This window comes from Trematomus bernacchii, unplaced genomic scaffold (assembly GCF_902827165.1).
Source record: "Trematomus bernacchii unplaced genomic scaffold, fTreBer1.1, whole genome shotgun sequence".
Lineage (NCBI taxonomy): Eukaryota > Metazoa > Chordata > Actinopteri > Perciformes > Nototheniidae > Trematomus > Trematomus bernacchii.
This window is the reverse complement of record NW_022987869.1, coordinates 5,615,464-5,639,417: the sequence shown is the minus strand read 5'-3', so window position 1 is coordinate 5,639,417 and position 23,954 is coordinate 5,615,464. Positions and strand designations below refer to the sequence as shown.

Genomic DNA, 23,954 nt, shown 5'->3' with positions numbered 1-23,954 from the left:
ATGTCCTCCCTGGCAGCATTGATTCCCTCTCTCCTTTCCTGCTGAAAGATGCTTGAGTGTACTCAAGTGCACCACGAGGGGGCAATTGGGGGCATTTTCCCCTCAGTTGTATTCTTTGCCCCCTCACTTTGAGCATCATTCATCCATCAAAAAGTACAATAAATGTCACAATTATTAAATAACTATAAATAATTATTTTCCCCAACACACGTTACTATGTTTAGATCAGATATGTGGGCAGGCAATAGCCGCGTTCACACCAAGTACTTTCCTGTACTTAGTTCCGGCACTAAGAGCCCTGGCGCTTTTAACCCCAGGGTACTTAGTACAGATCGCGTTCACACCGGAGTACTTTTCCCTGAGGGAAGATTACAAGTACAGTAGGTGGCGGTAAGCACCTTAAAGTTGTTTGCAACCCGCTACAAAACAAGAGAAGAAGAAAAACTGATACAGGATCTGTTTAATCGCCATGTCGGTTTTCTTTATTGCACTCTCAAGACATAACATTAAATAGAAATATTTTAAATGTAACTAAAGTGTCAGTTGTACATGTCAGTAAACATTGTCAATATAAAATAAAGTGTCAGTTGTACTATATAATAACAGTAATAACAATATAAAATAAACTCCCAGCTGTAGGGAGTCTCAGCAGCAAACCCACCTTTATTATATATCTTCCTGAGACCCACTGCATCCGTCTGCCATAAACACTATGCAAACATACATGTTAGTTTTGGCCCATAGTGGACTCCATGTTGTGTTGTGTGAAATGGGGGGGAATTAAAAGTTTAGGTCAAATAATATTTAAAATTATATAAATTGTCATATTTGTGTATGTGCCCCTGCCATTCCCCCACAAGGTTGCAACATTGATGATAAATAAATGACAAATAAAGCTTTGCCAGTTTATAACCGATGAAACATGATGGTATCAGAATAATCACTTACATGTGATGTATAGGATGCTACACAGGTCACAAAAGATAAAGTGTCAGGAGAAATAAGCTTAATCGCCATGTCGGTTTTCTTTATTGCACTCTCAAGACATAACATTAAATAGAACAATTTTAAATGTAAATAAAGTGTCAGTTGTACATGTCAGTAAACATTATATATAAAATAAAGTCATAACAGTAATAACAATATAAAATAAACTGTCCCAGGTGTAGGGATATTCTCAGCAGCATGCACACCTTAGTGCAACGTTGTGTGTCGTGTGTCAGTATTTACAAAAACTATACCAAATAAACTGTTATTAAATGCAGTTTGTCGCTCATCCTGCCGCTGCGCCCACACTTCATCCTGGTGCTGCTGGCGCTCCATCTGCTGCTTGAACACTTCTGCCTGGCGCTCCATCGAGGTGAGCATCTTGTCCTCCGTTTCCTGGGCCTTGGTGAACAGCACCATCTGATCTCCACGCAGCGACTCATTCACCACGGCACGCCGGTCCTCCAACGCCTGGGCGGTGTCAAAGAAATTCGCATCCCGTGTCCGCTTTCCTAAGAGGGGAAAATAAGCAATATACAATATACAAGTTTAGTCGCCATGTAGTTTTACAACATACTAGGAATGTGTTTTTTGTATTTTCACAAATAGAATTAAGGTTTCACAAATCTGAAACTGTGTTATAAAGAATGTTTAGACTCTCTGGGATAATCCAGTCCAAATAAATCGGCTATGCAGCGATTCAAGAGGTTCAAACACGGAGGATTGTTCCTTTTTGAAGAGTGCTTCATGTATGCTTGAACTTTGTTTAATGTTGTTGAGGCAAGTTAAACATAAAATATGATGAATATTATGAAATAAACATGATTGTGAACATCAGTTCGATGCGCAACGTTCTTTCAAGACAAAGTTACAGTGTGTGTGTACTGTGTGCTCGGGGCCGGTGTTAGCCTATTATGGCTAGCATGGCTAGCTTGATCTACTGAGCAAATAAAAGTACATCTGAGACCATTATTGTGCAGATTAAAACCCCAGTGCATGTAGTTGATTTTACCTTCGTCGTGGTCGTCATCGTTGGCCACTGAATCCGCCGTTTGTAGTCCTGCCCGAGTTTCTTTATTTTTAGCCGGTGTGCCGTGGGGCTGTGCACATTCCCAGGTCGAGTGAAAGCTACTGAACTGGCTTCAGTAGCATTCCCTGGGTCGCGTCCTCTGCGTAGATCTCCAGAAGCGCCGACACCTCCTCATCATTTCTTGATGCTTGCCATAACTGCTTTCAAAAACAAACACAACGCACGGAGCGTTGTGTTTTTGTAGCGAGGAAAAACAATGGCGGCTCTACACAACATTTTCAGAGTTGTACGGGCGTGGTTTGCAATTCGCCCAGCCAATCAGCACTGGGGCACTTTTGGAGAACTTTTCACCCACAGAAAAGTACGCTCTCTGAGTTGGCTCTAAAAATGGGGGTAAAAGTACCCGAGATTAAGTACGATTTTTGGTGTGAACGCGACTCACGGAACTAAAACGCGAAAAGTACGGTGAAAGTACTCCGGTGTGAACGCGGCTATTCAAGCAACGTGTAAAAAAGCCTCAACCCCAAGTGAGCTTGTAGTCTTAATTAATGTTAGCGTGTGTGCTTAGCTGTAAACACAGTCGGATGGGTGACCAAAACGTCGCCGTTGCGAGGCTCCGGCGGGTCCGGCGCAGCAGCGCTGTGAAAGTCCACCGCCGTTGCGAGTCTCCGGCTGTAACAGTCCACTACCGCCCGTGAGGACCCAGGTTCAATTCCGGCCTGAGGTCCAAATAATTAATTAAAGGACACCTATCATGCTATATTTAAAAGATATATTGTAGGGCCATACCTATATAAGGTATATTTATACGTTTCTGTTTTCAAAATACCAAACAGATCATGCATTTTAGCCATGCCTCATTTCGCTCTATGTGCTGTTTGCTGTCTACGGGGCTGATTCTGTGAGCCCCCTGTGAGCTGACCACGCCCCCCTGCAGGAGAGGGGAGCGCGCTCTGAACAGCTGCTGGGCTGTCAGAAGAGGGGGAGAAAAATAGATCTCCGTCTTCCGTGTTTTATTATAGCCTATTATTATATAGAGTCGTTATTCATTTGTTTTAAAGCTCAATAAATAACAAAGAAGACCTTTGACCGGCACTTTTCTAATTTTGTCCGGAAGATTTAAACTTTAACGGACATCTTGACCGGCGAAAGAAACTGAAACTGAAGCTCTGCCGCACGGTCCCCTCGTTCCTTGGAAGAGGCGGAGAGGTGGGTGTTTGTCATCTGCTGGTGGACTAACCGGAGAGAATTACAGTGCTTGCCTCGACGGGGAGGGATTGCATTGAATTAAAGCAGCGGGAGCAAACGCTTGCCTCGGGGAGGGAGAAAAAAAGCCACAGCGGAGAATAAACAGAAGGGTAACCATGGTAACTATGCGCGGGAAGTCTTCTTCGCTGCTTTTGTGGCAGACTACAGCGCCACTTACAGGCCTGGCATATGTACTACAGCGTCTCCAGCGCTTTCGAGCGGCAATGGCCGGCCGTGGCCCAACCCCACATTCCCCTGATAGGTGGAGAGTTGGCCCAATAGCCGTAGCGCCACTTTACTGACGTCAGTAAAGTGTTCAAATCTGGATCAGTTTTTATCAGATCCGTTGCAGCCCCTTTTTTAGAGATTTTGGTATGGAGGAAAATAGAGAGGGTTGTGTTTTCTGACACTTGGTGAGTTCCCTGGAACACCGGGGACACATATTCATGTATAAAAGACGTACAAAAGTGCATTTTGCATGATAGGTCCCCTTTAATTAAAAAAATAATATTAATTAATAATAATAATCTCCCGTTCATCACGTCCATTTGCGACCCACCTATCACATCTCTGCGCCCCACCAGTGGGGCGCGCCCCACACTTTGAGAAACGCTGGGATAGAGGGAGTCGAATATTGTACAGATTGTAAAGACCTTTGAGCCAAATTCTTGTTTTTGGGCTGTATAAATAAAATTGACTTGAAACAGTTGCTGATTTAGAGTACTGGCACCTTTTTTATTCCAATTCAAGCACTGACTATACAACCAGCACAGCCCCTAGTAGAACCCCCCCTACACACACCACAACACAGACTATATCACCCCTTGCTGCTAAATACCAACCAACTATGTGCAATATGTGCTATATGTGCAATATATATATGCCGTTAATAACTGTGTAATATATACCTGGCTGCTAAATCCTAAGAACTGTTACAGGATGTGTATTTTGAAAATGATGTAACTTTTTTTTTCTTATATTTTTTCTTATATATCATAACTTAGTACTTTTTGGAATGCATGTAACATATGTAACATTAAGCTGTCTGTGGCTCTTTTTTCCTGCTGTAACTACGCAAATTTCCCCTCCGTGGGACTAATAAAGGTATTCTGATTCTGATTCTGATAAACAAACCACATTGCGGTCGCATGGGTGCGCGTTACCACCGCTAAGCTAAAGGTGGCTAATGTTTGATGACGTTTAATATTCTCATTTACTCACATGTTAGCAACCGCCATTTTTAAGACACTTAAAAGATTTTGACATTCACAAGTTTTATTTACTGACATATTTTATATTGTAGAACAAAACGTAAAATGATTTTAAGGTTGTGTTGGATACAGACCTTATTTATTTAACCAAAACAGGTTAAAAAAAAACATTGACTGTGAGACGGAACAGGAAGTGGTAAAATGCAAACTCATTTTTGGGTTTTAGGACTCATTCCTGCACCACTCAGTGCCAGCAGTACTGGCACTGTCAATATAATGGAGTCCAATTAATCCACATCAAAATTAGAGAAGTATTTACTGGTAATGCTTTGTTAATTATACTATTTTGTAGTCCATTAGTTATATTTGATAGGTATACTGTCTGAATTTGCATTTTTGGTTTTCATTTAGGCTTATTTCATTCTTCTTTCTTTAAATATATTATTTTTTTAAATGCAGTAGGTGAACACCTAATTTGTTCAACAAATATATGCTCAATTTGCATTGCATTTGATATATAGCTAATCCAAATCTAACATAAAATAATCAGATTACATGATTTAATGCTAGGTTACTGATTAGATCTTTTAACAGGTAGTTATTAATTGTAACGGAATGCATTTTCAAAGTAAGCCTCCCAACCGAACTCCAAATTCAGTCATTTCAAAGGCTATGTATTCCAGTGTGACATATGTGCTACTGTAAGTGCAAACAGCCTGTTGACACTAATGTTAATACTGTAAGCCACCCACTTTGTGTAACAAGTTACATTATTGGCAATAGCTGTGAAATGTATACTACCAGTTTTATACTTTCACCTGGCTGCGATATCACTAAACTGGATGTGTATCTTGTAAATTGTGTAATTTCTAGATTTGTGTCTTTCATTTTTTTTTATGCATGCTTCTTGAGTGATATATTAAAGGACACATGTCATGCTTTTCCGGTTATTAACCGTCCCCTTGTGTGTTATGAAGGTTTTTATGCATGTAAACGGTCTGCAGAGTCAAAACCCTCAACGTACACCCTGTAGCGAGTAAAACTCTAACACAGAAAATACCTCCCCAAAAGGCCTCGTTGGAGATACGTCATTGTCCATTTGATTCTTCCGGGTACGGGGTGACGTAACCCCGTACCCGGAACGAAATGGACCAATCCGTGGAGCCGTTACGTTACGTCCGCGCAGTGACGTGCGGTGAGGTTCATGGCTGGTGAGGCACTGACTCACTGAGTCAGATTTACAAATATTATAGCCTATTTTGACCTTAATCGAAATATTCTGTTATTTTCAAAAGCTTTTTTAGTCTGATGCTATGATTAATTTTAAACAGACCGATCAACAAAAGGATACCCAAAATCTAAATATTGGATTGTTCTTTCTAAGTAAGATCCCATTTTCATTACAGTTGTGGTCTTACCTTGACTTGAAGATGAATAGAAGTCCATGCTATCCTTCTGGACAACAATCTCTATTACTGTTTTGTAAAAGTCCTCCTTATCTTCCTGTAGTTTCAAAAGTCTAGTTTGTTGTTTGCGGTAGAATAACAGTAGCAACAAGAACCTGTGGGCTTACGTGCGCCCCCTTCAGTGCGGCAGAGGTTATGGCTGCCTCTCCTGGTGCTTTTTTCATTGCCGTTGTACGATGAGACCAGCGAGCCTAAATATCATATATAAGTGAAATAAGTTATTTAGAGACTATGGATGGCGAGGATAAATGTAATAAAGGGATCTACAAACATTACATTGGTGACCTACAGTGAGATGGTAACAGGCATGCGCTTAGGGCCCGCTTTCCAGCCAGTTTCTGTGGGGTGACGCATTCTGAAGTGAGGCAGATCTCATCTGTGCCTCACCTTACCCCACAGTAAATGGCTTGAGCGCGCTCACAAAATAAGTGGCCGCGCTAAATTAGTGCCCGCGCTCCAGCAAGTTACTGTGAGCTTACGTGAGGCAGTTCTCACTTCTCATCGCTCCCGTAGCGGAGCTCGGCAAATTTGCTGATTTTGACTATAAAATGCGATTAGAATCATACAGAAATCACATTTACACAAGATCAGTGGAGACATTTTATTATTATTATTATTTAGTTTTTCTTTAATTGTTTTTCCGTTACATTGGAGTATGACAGGTGAGGCTCTGCCTCCCCTGCCTCCCCTGACTGCACGTCGCAGCGTCCGCGGAGCCGTTACGTTAAGCCCCCACTGATTGGTCCAAATTGACCAATCCACGGACTTCCTCACACACAGGCAGCTCTGCTGATTTCTCCTCCCTGGCTGCAGGCTGATAACAGACAGTTGGGATCGCGGCAAAATTCTCTCTGCAGACCCATTCTCACAGCGTTTATCAACCTTTTTCTTACTCAATATCAAGCCACACTTATTGTTTTTACTTCGGATGTGAGTTTGTTTGTGCTCAGGATGAGTTTGGCTGTGTTTCGCTGTGTATCGCTAAACAAGGAAACAACACCTCCACGGAGCTCAGCGCGATTCACAACGTCCCGACCAATCAGAGCACACTGTGCTCACAGGGAGGGTGGGGGCTGGAGCTATTGGAGCTACAACGAGCCGTTAAAGGCAGAGAGTGAAATTCAGTGAATACACGTAGTTTACAGAGATGCTGTATGAGAAACCAATGTGAGTTTGGAAAATTGCACAATATAAATCTATTCTAGTAGACCTCAACAATGGAATTATGATCAGTGGAAATGGCCATGACATGTCTCCTTTAACATATTAAGCTGTCTTTGGCTCTTTGCTGTTATTGTACATTTCCCCTCTGTGGGACGAATAAAGGGATTCTGATTCTCTGATTCTGTGTTGGTATTTAAGACGATTGTACAGTAAGCTAAATTCAGCAAACTAAATTCTAAATATCTGAATCAATATATCACTGTAACATTTACATTAAAGGTCCCCCTGTTTTTTATCAATATATTATTGGTCTCAGATATATACAAAACATGTCTCTGTGTTTGGCTGAAACACCAAACAGATCATTGTAGCATCCTATAATACCCTCTGTTTCAGCCCTGTTTCAAAAGTGCTGATTCTCTGTCTGGTACTTTAGATGAAAATAAGGAGCCACTCCCCACGCCCCTCTGCGAGATATTTGGTTAAAAATAACACAATGGTGCTCTAGGAGGAGATTCAGGTGATAAGGGGGGGGGGGGGGGTTACCTTGGTTGGTGATTGACTAATGGTTACACAACCCCCAAAAACATTATGACATCATCAAGTGGCCAAAATCTGATCAGCTCATTTTCAGATAGGTTTTTATATCAATGCATCAGGACAAAAGGTGAGAGAATCTTTTTTCCTGAAACTTTCAGAATCTCTTTACACAGGGGACACATGTTGATGTATAAAAGACATGAAAAAGTGGATTTTACATAATAAGTTAGGCCTACCTTTAAAAAGAAAATTGTACTTTTAATTCATTTTTGTTCATACGCAATTTAACTATCTGATATTCTCTTATTTTTGTTCAGTTGTTTTGATAGTCATAGCTCCATCTCGGCACCTACCTGATGACGTGCAGATGATGAATGTTTGCAGAATCACAGATATATCCCAAACGACATGCATGCTTCGTTCAATTCATGCCCATGTTCTGCAGGTGTTACGGGACGACGCTTTGCGGGCGTTCACACGGCGGAACTTTGAACATTTCCCCCACACTTTGTGCTCCTGGTCCCCGTGTATCCCCCCGCGGAACACCGACAGTGTTTGGAGCTTCACCGGAGATTCGTCCTCTTCCGCTCCTCGGTATGGTGTTCAGGCAACATGTCGCTCTTTTTTAACCCTCCTCGGTCCCGTGTCTATCGACACTGAAGAGATTTGAGCTGTGAGATCCGCTCATGAAGCATCCTCCTGTTCCTCTGTGTTGTTCCTGGGAGAGGGAGGATGTTGTGGCGCTGCAGCGGGAACTCTTCTGACGGAGCACCGCGCGCACACACTGCCACACATAATATTCATGATGACATAATTGTATCCACGTAAAGTAGGCTTAACTAGGAAAATGTAATATGTTTCTTACAGTCCAATAAATACAAAATTACAAAAAGGATTGGGACAGCATGCAAAGTGCTTAAAATGCTTAAAAGAAAGAGAGAATAGCAGAAACGTCCACAGAAAATGTTATCGAAATACTTTTCGACAAACACTATAACAAATTGTGACAGTCTATTTTTCTAAATTTGATGTATATTTAATTGAATATGCTTTTCCTGGCACACTTAGTGTAATAATATCCTACTTTTACATTTTGTTAGTTGTAATTTGGCCCTTCATTGTGTTTTTTTTTTGACAGATTTGATCTTTTACTGTCTACAATATGAATATATTTGTAGGCTATTTCTGTTTCATTTTCTATTTTGACATGTTTCTATTTTGTGTTTGTTTATCTTTACACCTCATGTTCAATGCGTGAGACAAATGCCTTGTTTTGCTGCTGTAACGGGAAAAAAGCTTCTTATTTGGTATCAATAAAGTCAATCTTATCTTATAAATCATCCAGGGCAGTGATTCATTTTATTTCAAAAACACAATGCCATTGGTGGCAGAGCCACCTGTGGATGCAGACCTAGCCGGACCTGATGATTGCGGAGTGATATTGACCCAAATAAAGAACCAACTGCCTGTGGACGGTGTGCGACCTCTAGCGGTAACTATGGGTTACAGCAGTGGTTCCCAACCTTTTTTGTCTCGTGTCCCCCTTGAGCTGGTCTCCATTCTATAAGAACCCCCTCACTGTGATGATTCGCCTACATTGTTCTTGTATTAAACCCTTTGTAATTGTATTAAACCCAGATGCTCCTTAGATGAAACCCACTTGTATAACTCACCCTTAATACAAATGCATTTAAACTTGACATTTACATTTGTTGTGAGTGAAATAATAATATTAAGACTCACTTCTAGCAGTTTGGACACCTTTTATTGAGACACTTGAGCTTGCTTGTCTTTCTTAAGCGTTGGTAGTTCTGGGGGCAGGACACCAGGATTATGAAAATGTATTTAAAAAAAATTGTTGTGTGGAAATAATATTGCAATCCCTAATCTCTCTTCGTACCCCCTGCAATCCCCTCAAGTATCCTTAGGGTCCCTGCACCCCTGGTTGGGGGCTTTAATGATACTGCATGGAGGACAGTGTTGGAAGAAGTATTCAGATCCTTTACTTAAAGGTAGGGTAGGTAAGTTTGAGAAACCGGCTCGAGATCGCTAGAATTTGAAAATACACAACCGGAGAAAATCTGCCACTTCCTTATAGAGCCCCTCCTCCAACACACGATGGAAGGCTGACAGGCAGGTAGGCCATCCAGTTATTTTAGCCGGGCCGGCTGCTTTTTACAGTAGCCTACTACGGCTTCCACAGATGACATTTTTTTATGTTTTTTTTGTCAAAGCACTTAAGATATTCATTGCTATCGGGATTTTAAGAGCATTCCATGGAATATAACAAAAAGTGTATCTCGAGCCGGTTTCTCAAACTTACCTACCCCACCTTTAAGCAAAAAATACTATGGAGTTTGAAGACTCCACTACGAGTAAAACGTCCTGATTTTTTTCCATGATTCCATTTCAGAATATTATAAGGTAAAATGAGATTTAGTTCAAGTATCAAAAGTAAAGATACTTGTGATGTAGAATGGAGTTTATGTTTATGTAACTTTATGTTATTATATTATTATTGTGGGGGAAACTTCTGAAGCAATTGGAAACAGGACTCAGAGAGACACGAGGAGAGCTGGAGCTTTGATGGCAAATACTGACGGTTTATTTGGAGCTTCGGCCGGAGAATTCACACGACATGTCATGAGCCACGAGTTGACCCCAGGTAGAGATGCCAAATCAATTCTGAAGAAACCTTCCTGTGGTAGGAGGTTTTAACTAGTTTGCTGAGGGTAATCAACATTCTTCATTAGTTAGACTAAACAGCTGAGGAAACTGAATCAACTTTAGTTGTCGGTTATGGCACGGGTCATCTACACCCCGAGAAGGATGTGTTCCAGGTGTCCCACAACAATTACTATCTCTGACCGAGAGTTGCCAGGTCATAAACTGGTAACAACAACAAAATGCTAGGGCAGCCCCTCCTTATGGGAGATAACGGCTGTCCAAGGCTGGGAATTTGCGTCAGAGGGTGAAGGAGGACATGCAGGGCAAATGATTCCCTGACAATTATGGTTTTTATTTTATCAGGTTTTCATCACTAACAAATACTTGTAAGAGCATATTAGCATTGATACTTGAAATACTGTGTAGATTGGTAGTACAGTACTGCCTTATACAATATCAGTATATATGTGAGTGAGTGTTAACAATAAATGTAGTACAAAGTATAATATTTGCTTTAATTAATCGTAGAAGAATACAAATGTATAAAGTGCCATTAAATAGAATAACTCTAGTAAGGTTAAAAATGATGTCAAAAAGTACTTAAATACAATACTTCAGTAAATGTATAGTACAAATATGGCCACTTTCTGGTTAAAACTGCCATTTCTGATTCTGAAAATGTCAGAAATGGACTCAATGACCCCCAAAACCACTCCAAAATGGTCGAAATCAGCCAAGCAATTGTTTAACTATTAGGCTATAATGCCATAAATGCTTGCTAAAGCAGCTTATCCTAATTTTGCAAAATACCCAACATATGCAAGTCAGCATCTGGCAGTTTCTATGCCGTACCCGTACCATACATTTCTATCATAAAACTTTGGGGTACTCAACATTTCCATGTTCACTATGCTGGCAACTAGACCAATACACATTTAAGTCTAAAGTAAAGTACATGATGTCGGCTGTAGCAGAGACTTCCTGGAGGGGAAAAAGCAAAAAGAGGGATATGTTAGATTTTTAATAATAACGTATTTATCTTTCCACATCTCTCTCTCTATCAGACGAGCACACACACACACTGATGCGCAGATGTTATATAAAGTTCCATTATTGAATCCTTTTTTTATCACTTCATCTCCGTGCACACAGATCCTCAGACACACAGATGTCATGCTATGCAGAGATTCATGTTTGTCCCAACATTCACAGTGCCCCCATCCATCTTTACCTCTTGTTCTGTCGACGGAGAACAGCCTTGTTAATCTCCCTTAGCAAAATGTCCTTGTTGTTCTCCATGTTGGTTTTCGCTGTCTCCAACACAAACTCAATCTTGTCCTGGCTGAAGGGACGCTGGAAAGTGGAGAACTCCTCCATCCTTGCCTTGACCTCCTCTGCATCTATAGAAAACAGAGAAGACATGTTCAAGCTACCATTCATCCTGACAGCTTGTTATAAGAGTTGTGTTTAAAGGTTATTTTGGATCACATAGGTAGCATTTTCTGATGCAACTGTAGAATATTTATTTACACTCCAAGATTGTTAAATTACATGTCTAGAATTTTACATTTCAGTAACAAATTATCAAAGCAATATCTTTAGATTCCCATTGAAATACACTTCTGTTAACTCACCATTAGGGGTTGACAGATAGTGACTTACTTAAGTGTATTAAGATTTAATTTTAGTTTAGTTAGTTAGTTAATTTTGTGATTGGCCCCGGTGCAAATATTATTTTAGGTTGCTTGGTTACTTTGAAGACTGCGTGAACCGGTCAATGCCATTTGTTTTTTTTGCATGGGCCCCTGGCCGGCTCTGGGCCCCGGTGTGTTGCACCGGCTGCACCGTCGGTAGTTACGCCACTGGTTGGGTTACACTTCTAGAATGCCAAGTTACAATTCTGGAATATTGATTTATACTTCTAGAATGTCAAGTTACAATTGTAGAATACCAAGTTACAATGATAGAATATGGATGTATACTTCTAGAATGTCAAGTTACAATTCTAGAATGTTGAGATACACTTCTAGAATTCCATGTTACACTTCTATAATGCCAAGTTACACTTCTAGAATTCCATGTTACACTTCTATAATGCCAAGTTATAATTCTAGAATGTTGAGGTACACTTCTAGAATGCCAAGTCTAGAATGTTGGAATGAAATGGTTAGGTCAATACAAATACACTTGTCTGCTCATAAACACAAGTAGTTGTCAACGATGAACAGAAAAACATTTTAGTACCCAACATTTTGTTTTCAACAGAAGTTTTAGTTTGCTAGTGCACAACTTGAATGAAAATCATTGTTTCTTATTATTTTTGCCTCCAGACCAGTTCCACTTCAGAGAAGAAAGTCATGAAAATAATCTGCATCTGTGTGTGTGACAAACCTTTGCAGTTGTTTCTGTTGAATAGTGGCATATACACAATGGAGAGCTCAGTCTCCTTTCCCTCGAACACGTAGCAGTCTTTTGGCCATTCTCTCTCCTCCAGGACTTTGTCATCTATCTCTGGGAAAGATTTATTCACCTCGGCTGCATAGTCTCTGGCAAAGATCAGTGTCTGTGAAGGGAGCAGAGGGTGAAGGTTGCTTCATAAGTTTCACAGCTTTCATGATCTTGGACAAAGTCTGGGCAATATTTAAGTTAGACACTTAAAGGTGGGGTAGGTAAGTTTGAGAAACCGGCTCGAGATACACTTTTTGTTATATTCCATGGAATGCTCTTAACATCCCGATAGCAATGAATATTTTAAGTGCTTTGACAAAAAATCCATACAAAAATGTCATCTGTGGAAGCCGTAGTACTGTAAAAAGCACGACCAATCATTTTAGCCGGCCCGGATAAATCTGTGCACAAACTTATCTCGTGCCCTCATTGGTCATGTGCACGTTCGTGTGTGTTGGAGGAGGGGCTCTGTAAGGAAGAGGCAGATTTTTTCCGGCTGTGTATTTTCAAATTCTAGCGATCTCGAGCCGGTTTCTCCAAAATTACCTACCCTACCTTTAATCATTTGGCATAATTTAATAAAGGGTTAAAAAGTAGTAATGTTGGGTCTTACTAATGGTCAGAGTTAAAATATTCCACACTTATATGAGACAAATATGCAGGAACGAGACATGGTGAGACTGATCAGTTGGTTAAATTACCAACAACTACATGAACATTTAGCCGGAGCCAGCAACTAGAGCTTAATTTAAATTGTATTTAAGCTGCATAGTCTCATAGGGAAGGACCAGGAAGTGGTGAGACTGGATTTTTTGCATTAAAGCCTCTGAAATAGACGGTTGACTTGGTTGCATTTATTCAGTAAACATAGTCCGCAGGTGAGACTCAGAATGAGGAGCTACACTGTGCTGGATTATTTAAGCAAGTGCTATTTAATTTTGACGGGACAAGCAATAACTAGCTTACTAGGCTACAGAAAAATGATGTCCAAAGATGACCGGCTTATAAACAGAAGTAAAATGCACACACAAAGTAAATAACATAAGCGTAAACAAAAAGCTACAATCTAAATCTACAATATATTGTTGCCCTGATCATTATTAATAGTATTTGTTGACTATGAAACCATAGCCTTATATTACAGGCTGAAACTTGGAGTTGCTGGACATTATAATATACTGTAAAGTAGTAGTAGCCTAGTCTGCAGATAAGACGTTGAGGGAATAGCATAAATTGTAGAGTCTGCCAATAGTCTATAGTAAGTAGTAAGATTGTGCACTTCTGTCAATACCAATCATTTGGGGAAGGCTTAGCCTTAGCCTTTTTTTACCAGCTAATCCTGTTCTTAAGTAAACCCAAGTTTACCTTCATCCTACACACCGGAGCCCCCCAGGGCTTTGTTTTTAGCCCCCTGCTGTGCTCCAACACAAAACAGTATAGCCACTTTCAACTCCAAAACCATAATCAAGTTGCAGATTTCATTTTTTCTTTATTGTTATGGGGTGAAAATGTATCTTTGGCTCACAGAATAACAACATAAAAAAGGTGAATCAAACAGACACATAGACAGATTTCATTTGACATTGAAACCGTTCCTTTCACTGTCTGTAGCTTAGATACAGGTACATGTATGTATTATTGATTCCACCTGGGATTAGGGACTTTTTAAACACATTTTTAGTTGCCAGGGGGCCTCCTTAGCGCCTCCCAGAGCTCAAGACCTCAAACTGATTAACAAAAAGATAGGAGTTACAGTATATGCAACGATTATTTGGCTTTCTTTCTATTTCTTTAAGTAAAATGTTAATTCGATGGCTTTTGGAGACACCCAAATATTTTGCTCGCCGTTGACACAATCCTGGAAGGGTGCAAGCTTTTTTAAGCAAGTTTCAAGGGTTCAAATAGAAACACGCAGACAAAGAGACACGCAGACACAGAGACACACAGTGTAGCGTACCTCGAATATATTTCCAGCACTGTACTCGGGTGCAATGATGAGGTCGATGTCTCTCTTGTCTCCCAGAAATGGAGGGTAGCCTACATTGATCAGCAGCCCGGCGTCCACCAGTTGGATCCTTTCTTTAGTGCTGAGGCACGGTGGAACTGTGGAATCTGCCCATCAACAGAATTTAATGTCAACCAAAGTTCAGGCAAACTTATTGATTTGCTGATGAAAAAGAAATAACTCACTCTCAAGTAAAGATAATAGTAATTTACACATCCAGTAGATATGAAGCAACATGTGTACTCGTGTTTTTGGAATCTGCCCAGCAATAGAATTTAACTTCCAACAAAATCAGTATTTGCTTACTTATGAAACAGAAAGAAAACATTCTCAAGTAAAAACAAAACTAGCTATTTACACATCCAGTTGATATGGAGCAAAATTAATATCCACTAGTTGAGTATACGTTTTATCTCTGTTTTTGTAACCTCTGATACTTCACATTCACACTCAGTAACAGTGTTAGAATAGAAGGTTGACTAAAATCTAATTTCTGTCCATAAAATCAGTATTAAATCAATTAAATATGAAGCTTTTATAAGCAGCCAGTTCGCCTTGCTAAGCAAAACAGCGAGCCTCGCAACAAAATTCTAATCGTTTTACAGCCACTCGCACTGAATAAGGCTTGTTCTTGAAAAACATGAAAATTAAAGTGAACATGATGATATGTTATAAGTAACTGTTTTGTTGAAAAGGTATGTCTTCTCACCTTGGTATTGGTAGAGGAAGTTGGCTGTAGTTCCCCACTCCCATTTCATAATCTTGGGAATAACTTGTGAAGTAAGCAGAGACACTGGAGAAAAACACATTCAAAATCAAAGGTATGTTAATATATTTTCAATTAACATGATCTGTTGTCCAACAATTTGACTTTATTCTGCCGTACACTGACCATGTGTCTTGAAGGCTCCTTCTTCTAGACTCTGGCTCCAGGTCTCTACCTCATTCAGCAGCTTCAGACTCAACTGCTGAGCAAGATTTTTTCTTTCCTCTGAACTCTTTGACTCCAGCCATGCTGACTTACTATCATTGAACGTTTCTAAAAGAAAAAATATTAGAATCTGTGAAATTTGTAATCAAACATTTGTGTCAGGTGAAACAGGGAAGAAGAAATGTGGAGAAGAATGTAGCATTGATATCTGCTTTCTGAGGCTGCAATCTTGTGAGTGAGTTTGCAGGTACAATTACAATTGGATTGAATAGTTCATATTTATATGATGTCATCTGGGCAGGCTACTACCTTCTAGTATTGTCTGCAGCTTATCCAGGTCAGACAGAGCAGTAGGATCCTTTATGGTGCTTCTAGTCATGGCTACTAGTGTTACAAGGGCATTGTATACACGCATGTACTCTTCAGCAGAGCCATCTACCTGTCCAGGCACTGAAATACACACAGACACACACACACACACACACACACACACACACACACACACACACACACACACACACACACACACACACACACACACACACACACACACACACACACACACACACACACACACACACACACACACACACACACACACACACACACACAGTATTAAATCTACCCCTGCAGCTTCTAAAAAACATTTAGTAAGGAATGTCAAGCTGTAACTACCATTCAGCCAGGGGGGGAGGTAGTCTTTGATCGCATCCTCATCAGCCAACGCACAACCGAGAATACCTGCACAGTTTTAACACACACACACACACACACACACACACACACACACACACACACACACACACACACACACACCATTTGAGGGTGAGGATTTATATAAACGCAAATCATGTCAATGAGTGCAGATTTTGGTATGGGTATTATGGGTTAAAAGGGCAGAAATACACTCTTAAAGTAAAACAAAACATATTTTCTCGATCAGTTTAACATACTATTTTCTGCCATAGTTTTGGTTATCAGTGATTCCAGACATATCAAGTGTGCTGAGCTCATTTAAGAAGTGGTGGCGTGTACATCTGTGAACCAATCAGGATTTACCAATACGTATAAATAAATAATCATAATACAAATGTCAGTGGTTTGTTTTTCTATTTGGATTGTTGGGTTTGTTAAAGTTAAAATATTCACAATACGTGATTTTAACTATTGGTGATATTAAAAAAAGATTGATTAGTGCCGTTTAAAGATTGTAACTGCACTTTTTCTTCAAAACCCAGTATTTATTGGTTATCATTTTGATTGTTTTATGTGTAATGTAAACAATTTGACAATGTCAATCAATCAATCATTTGGATACCTTTAATTTAATAATACATGGGTACTTGAACCCAATGTGTTATCAATTATTATGGCTCTATTTTGAACAAGACCTAACTGATACTTAAGTTACTTCATATTAAAAGCCAGCTAAATGTGTCTGTTTATTTAGTAGGTTAAAGACTTTCCTTTTTGATAAAGTGTATAGTTTTGAACCAGCCCCCTTGTCATGCTGCAATTGGCTTACATTGTGTGACACCTTTAACCTTTCGTCTTTCTCTGTTGTCCTACTTTTCTTTTCTTTCTTATTATTAGATATTAAGCTTTATACATACAATTTGAATTTATTTGATTAAGTAACTCTATTTCCATAACTCTCTGTATGCACTTAACCTTGAAGTTTGACCATGTCCATTTCTGGCTTCTGTTCCAGCAGCTCTCCTCTCTGGAATTTGCTGCCCAGGAGAGACGTTTCGATGAAGAGACCCAACTCTGTGAAACCTGCCTCATGAGGGCTCACCTCAAACCATTTCCCTGAGAGACAGAACATGTGTTTACACCTGCAAGTCAATAACTCAACAAGGTCGTTGTTTTGCATCAAAAGTTGAGAGCAACATTTTAACCAAAAATAAGATAAAGAGGACAATCACACATTTATTTGACATGCAAGAGTCCATGGATTTTTTCTCAAATGTATTTTTTTCAATCAGCAAAAAATTATATTCTTTTTGATTCCATTGTAAAAGTACACAAGTAAGCCCATATGTGTGTACCTTCTATGGGCCCATTTGAGAAGCAGTTCATCTCTGTGGCACTGTAGATGGGGTAAGGGTTGGTGGCATTTCTGCTGGCCTCATCTGAAAGACACCGTAAGTCCATCTGAAACACAAGATTTTTTCTCTGAATTACTTTACAGACCATCTTGATGGGGCTGGGTTTCCAGTTGGGCATACTAGGAGTTAAAGTGAGTGTGTTTTTGCTATGGTAAGCAAAGGCAAGTTTATGTATAGTACTTTTCCACACAAGTCAATTCAAAGTGCTTTACAAAAATGAAAGACATTAAGAGCATTAAGAAATAGTGCAGCAGAAACATATTATAAAATGGCATTTAAAAAAGACTCATTTAAAAGCAAAGATAATAAAACATGAATAACACAGGACATGAATAAAAGTTACAGTGCAGTGTGAGATATGAATATATCAATTACAAGCAGCGGCAAAAGGGGAAGTCTTCAGCCTGGATTTAAAAGTAGTAAGAGTTGCAGCGGACCTGCATGTTTCTGGGAGTTTGTTCCAGATATTTGGAGCATAATAACTGAACTTCTCCATGTTTAGTTCGGACTCTGGGGACAGAAAGCTGACCAGAAGACCTGAGAGATCTGGATGGTTCATAATCTAGCAGCAGATCAGAAATGTATTTTGGGCCTAAACCATTCAATGCTTTATAAACCAGTAGCAGTATTTTGCAATCAATTATTTGACAGACAGGAAGCCAGTGTAAAGACCCCAGAACTGGACTGATCCACTTTCTTAGTGTTAGTGATTACCTGTTTCATGATCCCAGCAGAGGTCAAGACTCCCCAGATATCAGTGAGGGAGAAGTGCTCCTCCTTGGCCCTCTCACCCAACCAGGCCAAAGCCTCTTTCAGCTCCACCCCGGGGCCCGACAGCTGGGACACTGCTGCGTCCATGTTGGTGCTCCACTGTGGGTCACTGTAGATGGTGGCCATGGACCTATCAGAGAACACAGATACAGAGAAGTCAAGCTAAAATGCCATATGTTAAGGTTAAAATAAATTTCATTTGAAGTGCTATCCTGCATTGTGAAACGCTATCAGACCTAACTAAAATGCTTGAGGTTATATTTTTAAATCTGTTGCATCAAGTGTAAGGCCCCGTCCACACGGAGACTATATCAGTTGTATCCGCAAACGTTCTTTATCGTATAGCCGAAACGGAGCCGCGGCTTCGGAGCCTGAAAACGATACACTTTGAAAACGGCTCCCAAAGTGGGTAAGTCTGGAGACGAAACGCTTGCGGCTCCGTGTGTACGCACTACAACACGATCATTTCCTGAATCAATGACGCCATAGCCCCGCCTCTCCCCACCTCTCCTGCTCACCCCCGCGTCATTGCTGATGCGTTTCGCCAACAACAACAATGGCGGATCACAGGGTTGCGTTCGTGCTCCAGACGCTACTGACCATGATACAGATTTTAGCGCAAATCTACAGCTCCTCTACCACAACCATCAGCAACAATAATAATATAATATAATATAATTATAATAATAATCGTCATCGGTCTTATTTGCTGCTTTTGGTGTATTTTGTGGCGGAAGTACAGCGGCACTTACAGGCCCGGCATATGTACTACAGCGTCTCCAGCGTTTTCGAGCGTTTGGACGGACACGTTTCTTGAACCGATTCCGTGTGGACGGAAGACTTTTTTAAAATCGACTTCGGTTCAAAATCGGTTTCGTCTCCGTTTCGTCTCCGTGTGGACGGGGCCTAAATGTAAGAGTTGGGCAGTTGTCACGTTAGAAAAAACGTGAGGAACTGATTGCATCAAGGGCTGAATACTATCTAATCTATTACTTTACACCCTCTTTTATGAGAACGCACACAGAGCCAAGGAAATAAAGCCAGGGTTAATAAAGTCAGTTGATAAACACCTTTGTGATACCTCTTATCTCTGGTAAGCTAATTCAATGAAACCCTGGCTCCGTTGATCCCGCTTCTTGGTTAAGTTCGCTGGTCAGTTTGTTTTGGAGAAGAGACTTCTCTCAATAATTTAGGTCCTTTTAAAAAACCTTCTGAACCATTAAATTATTAAGTTGATTAAGTTATCAGATAAAGAGCTGAGCATTTGTTAGCATGTAGCTCGTAGCCGCTCCACCTTGTGCACATCATGGAAATAATGATTTTAAAAATAAAACTGCTTTACTCAGTGTTTTACCAGCTTTAATCACCAGGAAATAAACTTTAATCTTTTTAGCCAAAACGGAAATCGTTTTAAAAAACAGTTGAAGTTAAAACAGGCCTTGACCCATATCCTTGTGATTGAATGAGCTGCTTTTGAGTGTATGAATGAAGCATTGCATAAATATAACTTTGGTGAGTGGCTAGTTAGCTAGCTAGCTAGCGTGCTAATTGAATAGGCTCAAGCAATAGTACGCGAACGTTGTGCTTGTGTTTGGATGCTAGTTTTCAGTTTCGCTAAAAGTCTTGCGATATTGTGCCACTAAAGAACTCTGAGCTGATCATTAGTGGGGGTTGTGACTTGGAAAGGTGGAGAACCACGGACATAGTCAATGCATACAATTTTATATTCATGTGGCTAATGTGTAAGCTAACATTTCAACCCAGTCTCACGACATTTCGTGTTATAGTCACGACATTTAATCCATTGATTCGTGTTCACCAACACGATTTTCCCCTATTTTTCGTGTCACACAGAACGATTTTAAAAGCAATGTATTTCTTTTGGCTGTGTGTTTCGTGCCTGCACCACGTCTTTTTGTCCGGTCGGGTCTTGGAAGACCGGAAGCTGTGGGGTTCATAAAACATGTTCTTACTCAATATCAAGCCACGATTATTGTTTTTATTTTAAATCGTATAATGTCGGACTTTTTTTGCCGTCTGTGAGGAAAAGAAATGGGGCTCAGAGCCTCAGAACACTGAAATCTGTATTTTTTAAATCTTTTTTTCCTTCTAATTTGTTATTCTTTTCTAAATAACACACTGTTATTTACTCAACAATAACACACAATTATCCTTGTTTTTATTTATTTGTTTAATTCTATAATCTCTGGCTTTTTTGGCGTCCGTCAGGAACTGAATTTCTAAATAAAATAACCGGAAACAGATAGGCCTACACACCCACTGAACTGATTACCCAAGATCCTCAGCTATGGTTTAAGCTCAGTGATTGGATGTTTTAGCCGCAATGCACGTTGGGATATGGTGTTTATGCGATATGAAATCCGAAAAACATTTAGGAGTTTAGGAGGGCCGAAGACACTACACTACCCATAATCCTCAGCTATCATTTGGGACTACAGTCCCTTTGCTTGACAAACCCCGTGATTAATCTTCAAGCTCTGGGATTGGATGTTGGAGTGGCAGTGCGCCAAGGTTACGCCGAGCGTCAAACAGCACTTTGAAATGGAACGAAACGGGGGGTTACGTATTGTAACCCTAGTTATATAAGCACAGGCGGAGCCCTCTACTGGACTCTATGGGTACTACTCTCTACCATGCTATGCGGGCATTCACCTACTGAGTTGCATAAACGTAGCCGGCCAATCAGGGCGAGCCTACCTGAATGCGCGTGCATGCCCACAGTATATAAGGCGGCTACGCCTCCCGACTGTCATCCTACACCCTCTTCAGCGAGCGGCATAGGAAAGACAGGGCCCCCAGGTAGAGGGCTCCGCCTGTGCTTATATAACTAGGGTTACAATACGTAACCCCCCGTTATACATCACACAGGCTCCGCCCTCTACTGGATTCTATGGGTACAGTGGGTGGAGCCCCGATGTATAAACGCCCTGTCGTCCAACAACATCGACCCATCACACTGCCCCTGACCGGCCTTTGGTTAACAGCCACCGCACCCCCACTTCCTCAGATCCGGTTGTGACCGTGGAGAAGTGGAAAAAATAGTGCGGAAGACTCTGTATGGCGCTTACTGCGCATCATGTTCCCCAGGTCCCTAAGGAGCATAGGAAAAACATAAGTGCACTCTATCCCAGGGGGGGGGTCAGCCTACTGACCCACACCAGTCATGTTTTGCCCCGGCAAGCACAGACGACGAGAAGGAGCCAGACATGTCCAAGAGATCAAACTTTATGAAGGGGACTGGCGTAGACCACGACGCCGCCATGCATATATCCTCCACACTCCACATAGCCCGCGTAGAGTGTGCACGGACCCCAGTGGGGAGGGCTCTCCCCGCCCATCCATAGGCATGTGTAATGCACTCGCAGAGCTATCCTGTCAGGCGCCTTTTGGAGAGAGCTTTTCCAGCCACACCATCCCCAAAGCACACAAACAGCTGTTCAGTGCGCCTAATGGCAGCCGTGCGCATGCCAGCGCACGCACCGCTGGAGGTAGTAGATTTCAACTATAGGACTATCACTATGGGCAGCAACACTGTAAATATTGACAAATAAATCCAGCAAAATGGCACAAAGAAAAACTGGTAGTGGCCTGGCTGGGTGTATAATTCCCGGCCTGACTTATTGTCCCAGTCCGGCCCTGGGGTGTGCTAACTAGCCAATTACTTTTTAATGCAAAGAGGGTTGGTCAAATGATAGATACATGTTTGTGTGTGTGATTTTTCTTACCACGTTGATCCAGAAACTCCTCCCAGGTAAAGCACAGTGTCCAACATATCTTCCTTTGCCATCTGATAGAGGGACCCCACCAGACCCACCGCTGCCCTCTGACCCCCGCCTGATGCCAACAGAGTGATGTGGGGAACCGAATCCTTGTTGGAAACATGATGGAGAGACGGTTCATTTGAAAACTGCTTAACTATTCGCATTCTTGTGCATGTTATTTCTAGCCATGTAATGAATCCAAGTCCTGTCTCTTTAGCTGCTAAATGCTTTACACTGAAAATAGCTGCCTGTATTTTTTTAAACAACTAATAGTACTCTTTTAATAATGTTTATAATGGCTTAAAGCACTTCTTGCAAGGTTTTGGAACGATAATAGAGTGGGGGTTTGACTACATTTTGGTATAACATATTATATGAAGTATATTATCGTGCTGTTGTATTAGCCTTTTAGGTAAATAACCTTTGCAAATGTTAACTTATTCAGCAGTACATATTTAACTGTAATATGGTCAAAAAGCCATATCACATGACTTCACTACTGTATGAAGGTACTGGAGTCTATGGTGCTCATAGAAGTCATGGAGAGGCCAACACATAATATAAATGTGCAGGAGGACATTTGTGAAACAAATTATACATTCCATTAGAGAAAGAAATGGAAAAAAAAAAGACAGAGACAGAAATAAAATGTCTTCCCTGACGTGTGGGAGCTTTCTTACTTACTTCACTACAGTTGATTCCTAGGCTGCTGAGTGACTCCAGAATGACTTGTTTTCTCTTATGAACATACTCCTGTTCACCGGAACACAGAAACTGGGAATGACGGACGGATTTCTGGAAATAAAAACATGCAATAAGAGAAATTTGATAAGTCATTTAACCAGCAGAACCAATGCAGTCTTTGTTTTTTCCTAAAGCATCTTTATAGACAAATATCACACACAGCAACATGGGGTATCCTGGCAGGGGATTCTGATAAATGTTGCAGTTTGCGTGCGAAGAACTTCGACTGACAGTTGATTGCACACATCATGCTACCAATATAGGCATGCATTTCTCACCTGAGAAGTGGTTGTGTTCCCCTCCATGTTCTGCTCTGCTTTTGCAAGTGCAAATGAAATCAAAAGCCACAGGCTAATCACCGAAACTGAAAAACCTGTATATCCAGTCTGCATCATGTTTGGGGCATGGGAATAACCCTCAGTGTGTATTCAAATGTTGGGTAATATCGTCTTCTTCTGACTCCTCTGCAGAGACTGTTCTCTGATCAGAGGTTTCAGGTATTTGAGTAGAAGTTGAGTAGTTGCAGGCTGACACAGGCATGCACAAGATGGGCCAGGGGGAAACCAGACACAAATAACAGTTTGATAGAGACACACACACACACACACACACACACACACACACACACACACACACACACACACACACACACACACACACACACACACACACACACACACACCACACACACACACACACACACACTTGTCAATTACTCCCATGTGTGGCTCTGGAGGGAAGAAAGTCTCTGTACGCAACAGATTTAACATTTAAATTCATTGCAAAATGTTTTTTTTTAAATTGAAAAATGAACTCTTATCCACCTTGTCCACCTAAAACTATGACCCT

General features: G+C 40.8%; 3 protein-coding genes across 4 annotated transcripts in view; 1 reads left to right on the top strand and 2 right to left on the bottom strand.

Annotated features, from left to right (window-relative positions):
• LOC117469268 (carbonic anhydrase-related protein 10-like) overlaps positions 1–8,750 on the bottom strand; it is a 135,342-nt gene extending 126,592 nt beyond the window's left edge. The window contains exon 1 of the mRNA XM_034113663.1: positions 8,000–8,750. Within this exon, the coding sequence (XP_033969554.1) occupies positions 8,000–8,060 (61 nt within the window). The 5' untranslated portion in view covers positions 8,061–8,750. The remainder of the gene's footprint in view (positions 1–7,999) is intronic.
• LOC117469267 (cytosolic phospholipase A2 gamma-like) overlaps positions 1–23,954 on the top strand; it is a 52,081-nt gene that overhangs the window by 10,615 nt on the left and 17,512 nt on the right. Inside the window, exon 1 of one of the 2 annotated variants that reach the window (XM_034113662.1) lies at positions 17,473–17,558. The exons of the other annotated variant lie outside the window; for it this stretch is intronic. The gene's annotated coding sequence lies outside the window, so the exon portion shown is untranslated. Of the gene's footprint in view, positions 1–17,472; positions 17,559–23,954 lie in introns of those variants that run through there. 2 annotated transcript variants of the gene reach the window in all.
• On the bottom strand, positions 10,229–23,515 carry LOC117469266 (cytosolic phospholipase A2 gamma-like). Its single transcript, XM_034113660.1, has 14 exons — positions 23,384–23,515; positions 23,046–23,156; positions 22,326–22,468; positions 18,523–18,709; positions 17,749–17,854; positions 17,369–17,509; positions 16,373–16,438; positions 16,007–16,147; positions 15,659–15,805; positions 15,476–15,559; positions 14,719–14,873; positions 12,705–12,876; positions 11,545–11,713; positions 10,229–11,294 (listed from the first exon to the last, which is right to left on the bottom strand). The coding sequence occupies exons 1-14, from the start codon at positions 23,498–23,500 to the stop codon at positions 11,255–11,257; spliced, it is 1,779 nt and encodes a 592-aa protein (XP_033969551.1). The 5' UTR covers positions 23,501–23,515; the 3' UTR covers positions 10,229–11,254.

Excerpts from the sequence above, each read along its gene's own strand:
- LOC117469266 (XM_034113660.1), bottom strand. The coding sequence starts at position 23,500 with ATGATGCAGACTGGATATACAGGTTTTTCAGTTTCGGTGATTAGCCTG. Across the intron at positions 17,855-18,522 it reads CTGCTGGGATCATGAAACAG|ATGGACTTACGGTGTCTTTC; the intron begins GTAATCACTAAC and ends CTTGTGTTTCAG. Across the intron at positions 16,439-17,368 it reads GGACATGGTCAAACTTCAAG|GTATTCTCGGTTGTGCGTTG; the intron begins GTTAAGTGCATA and ends AAAACTGTGCAG.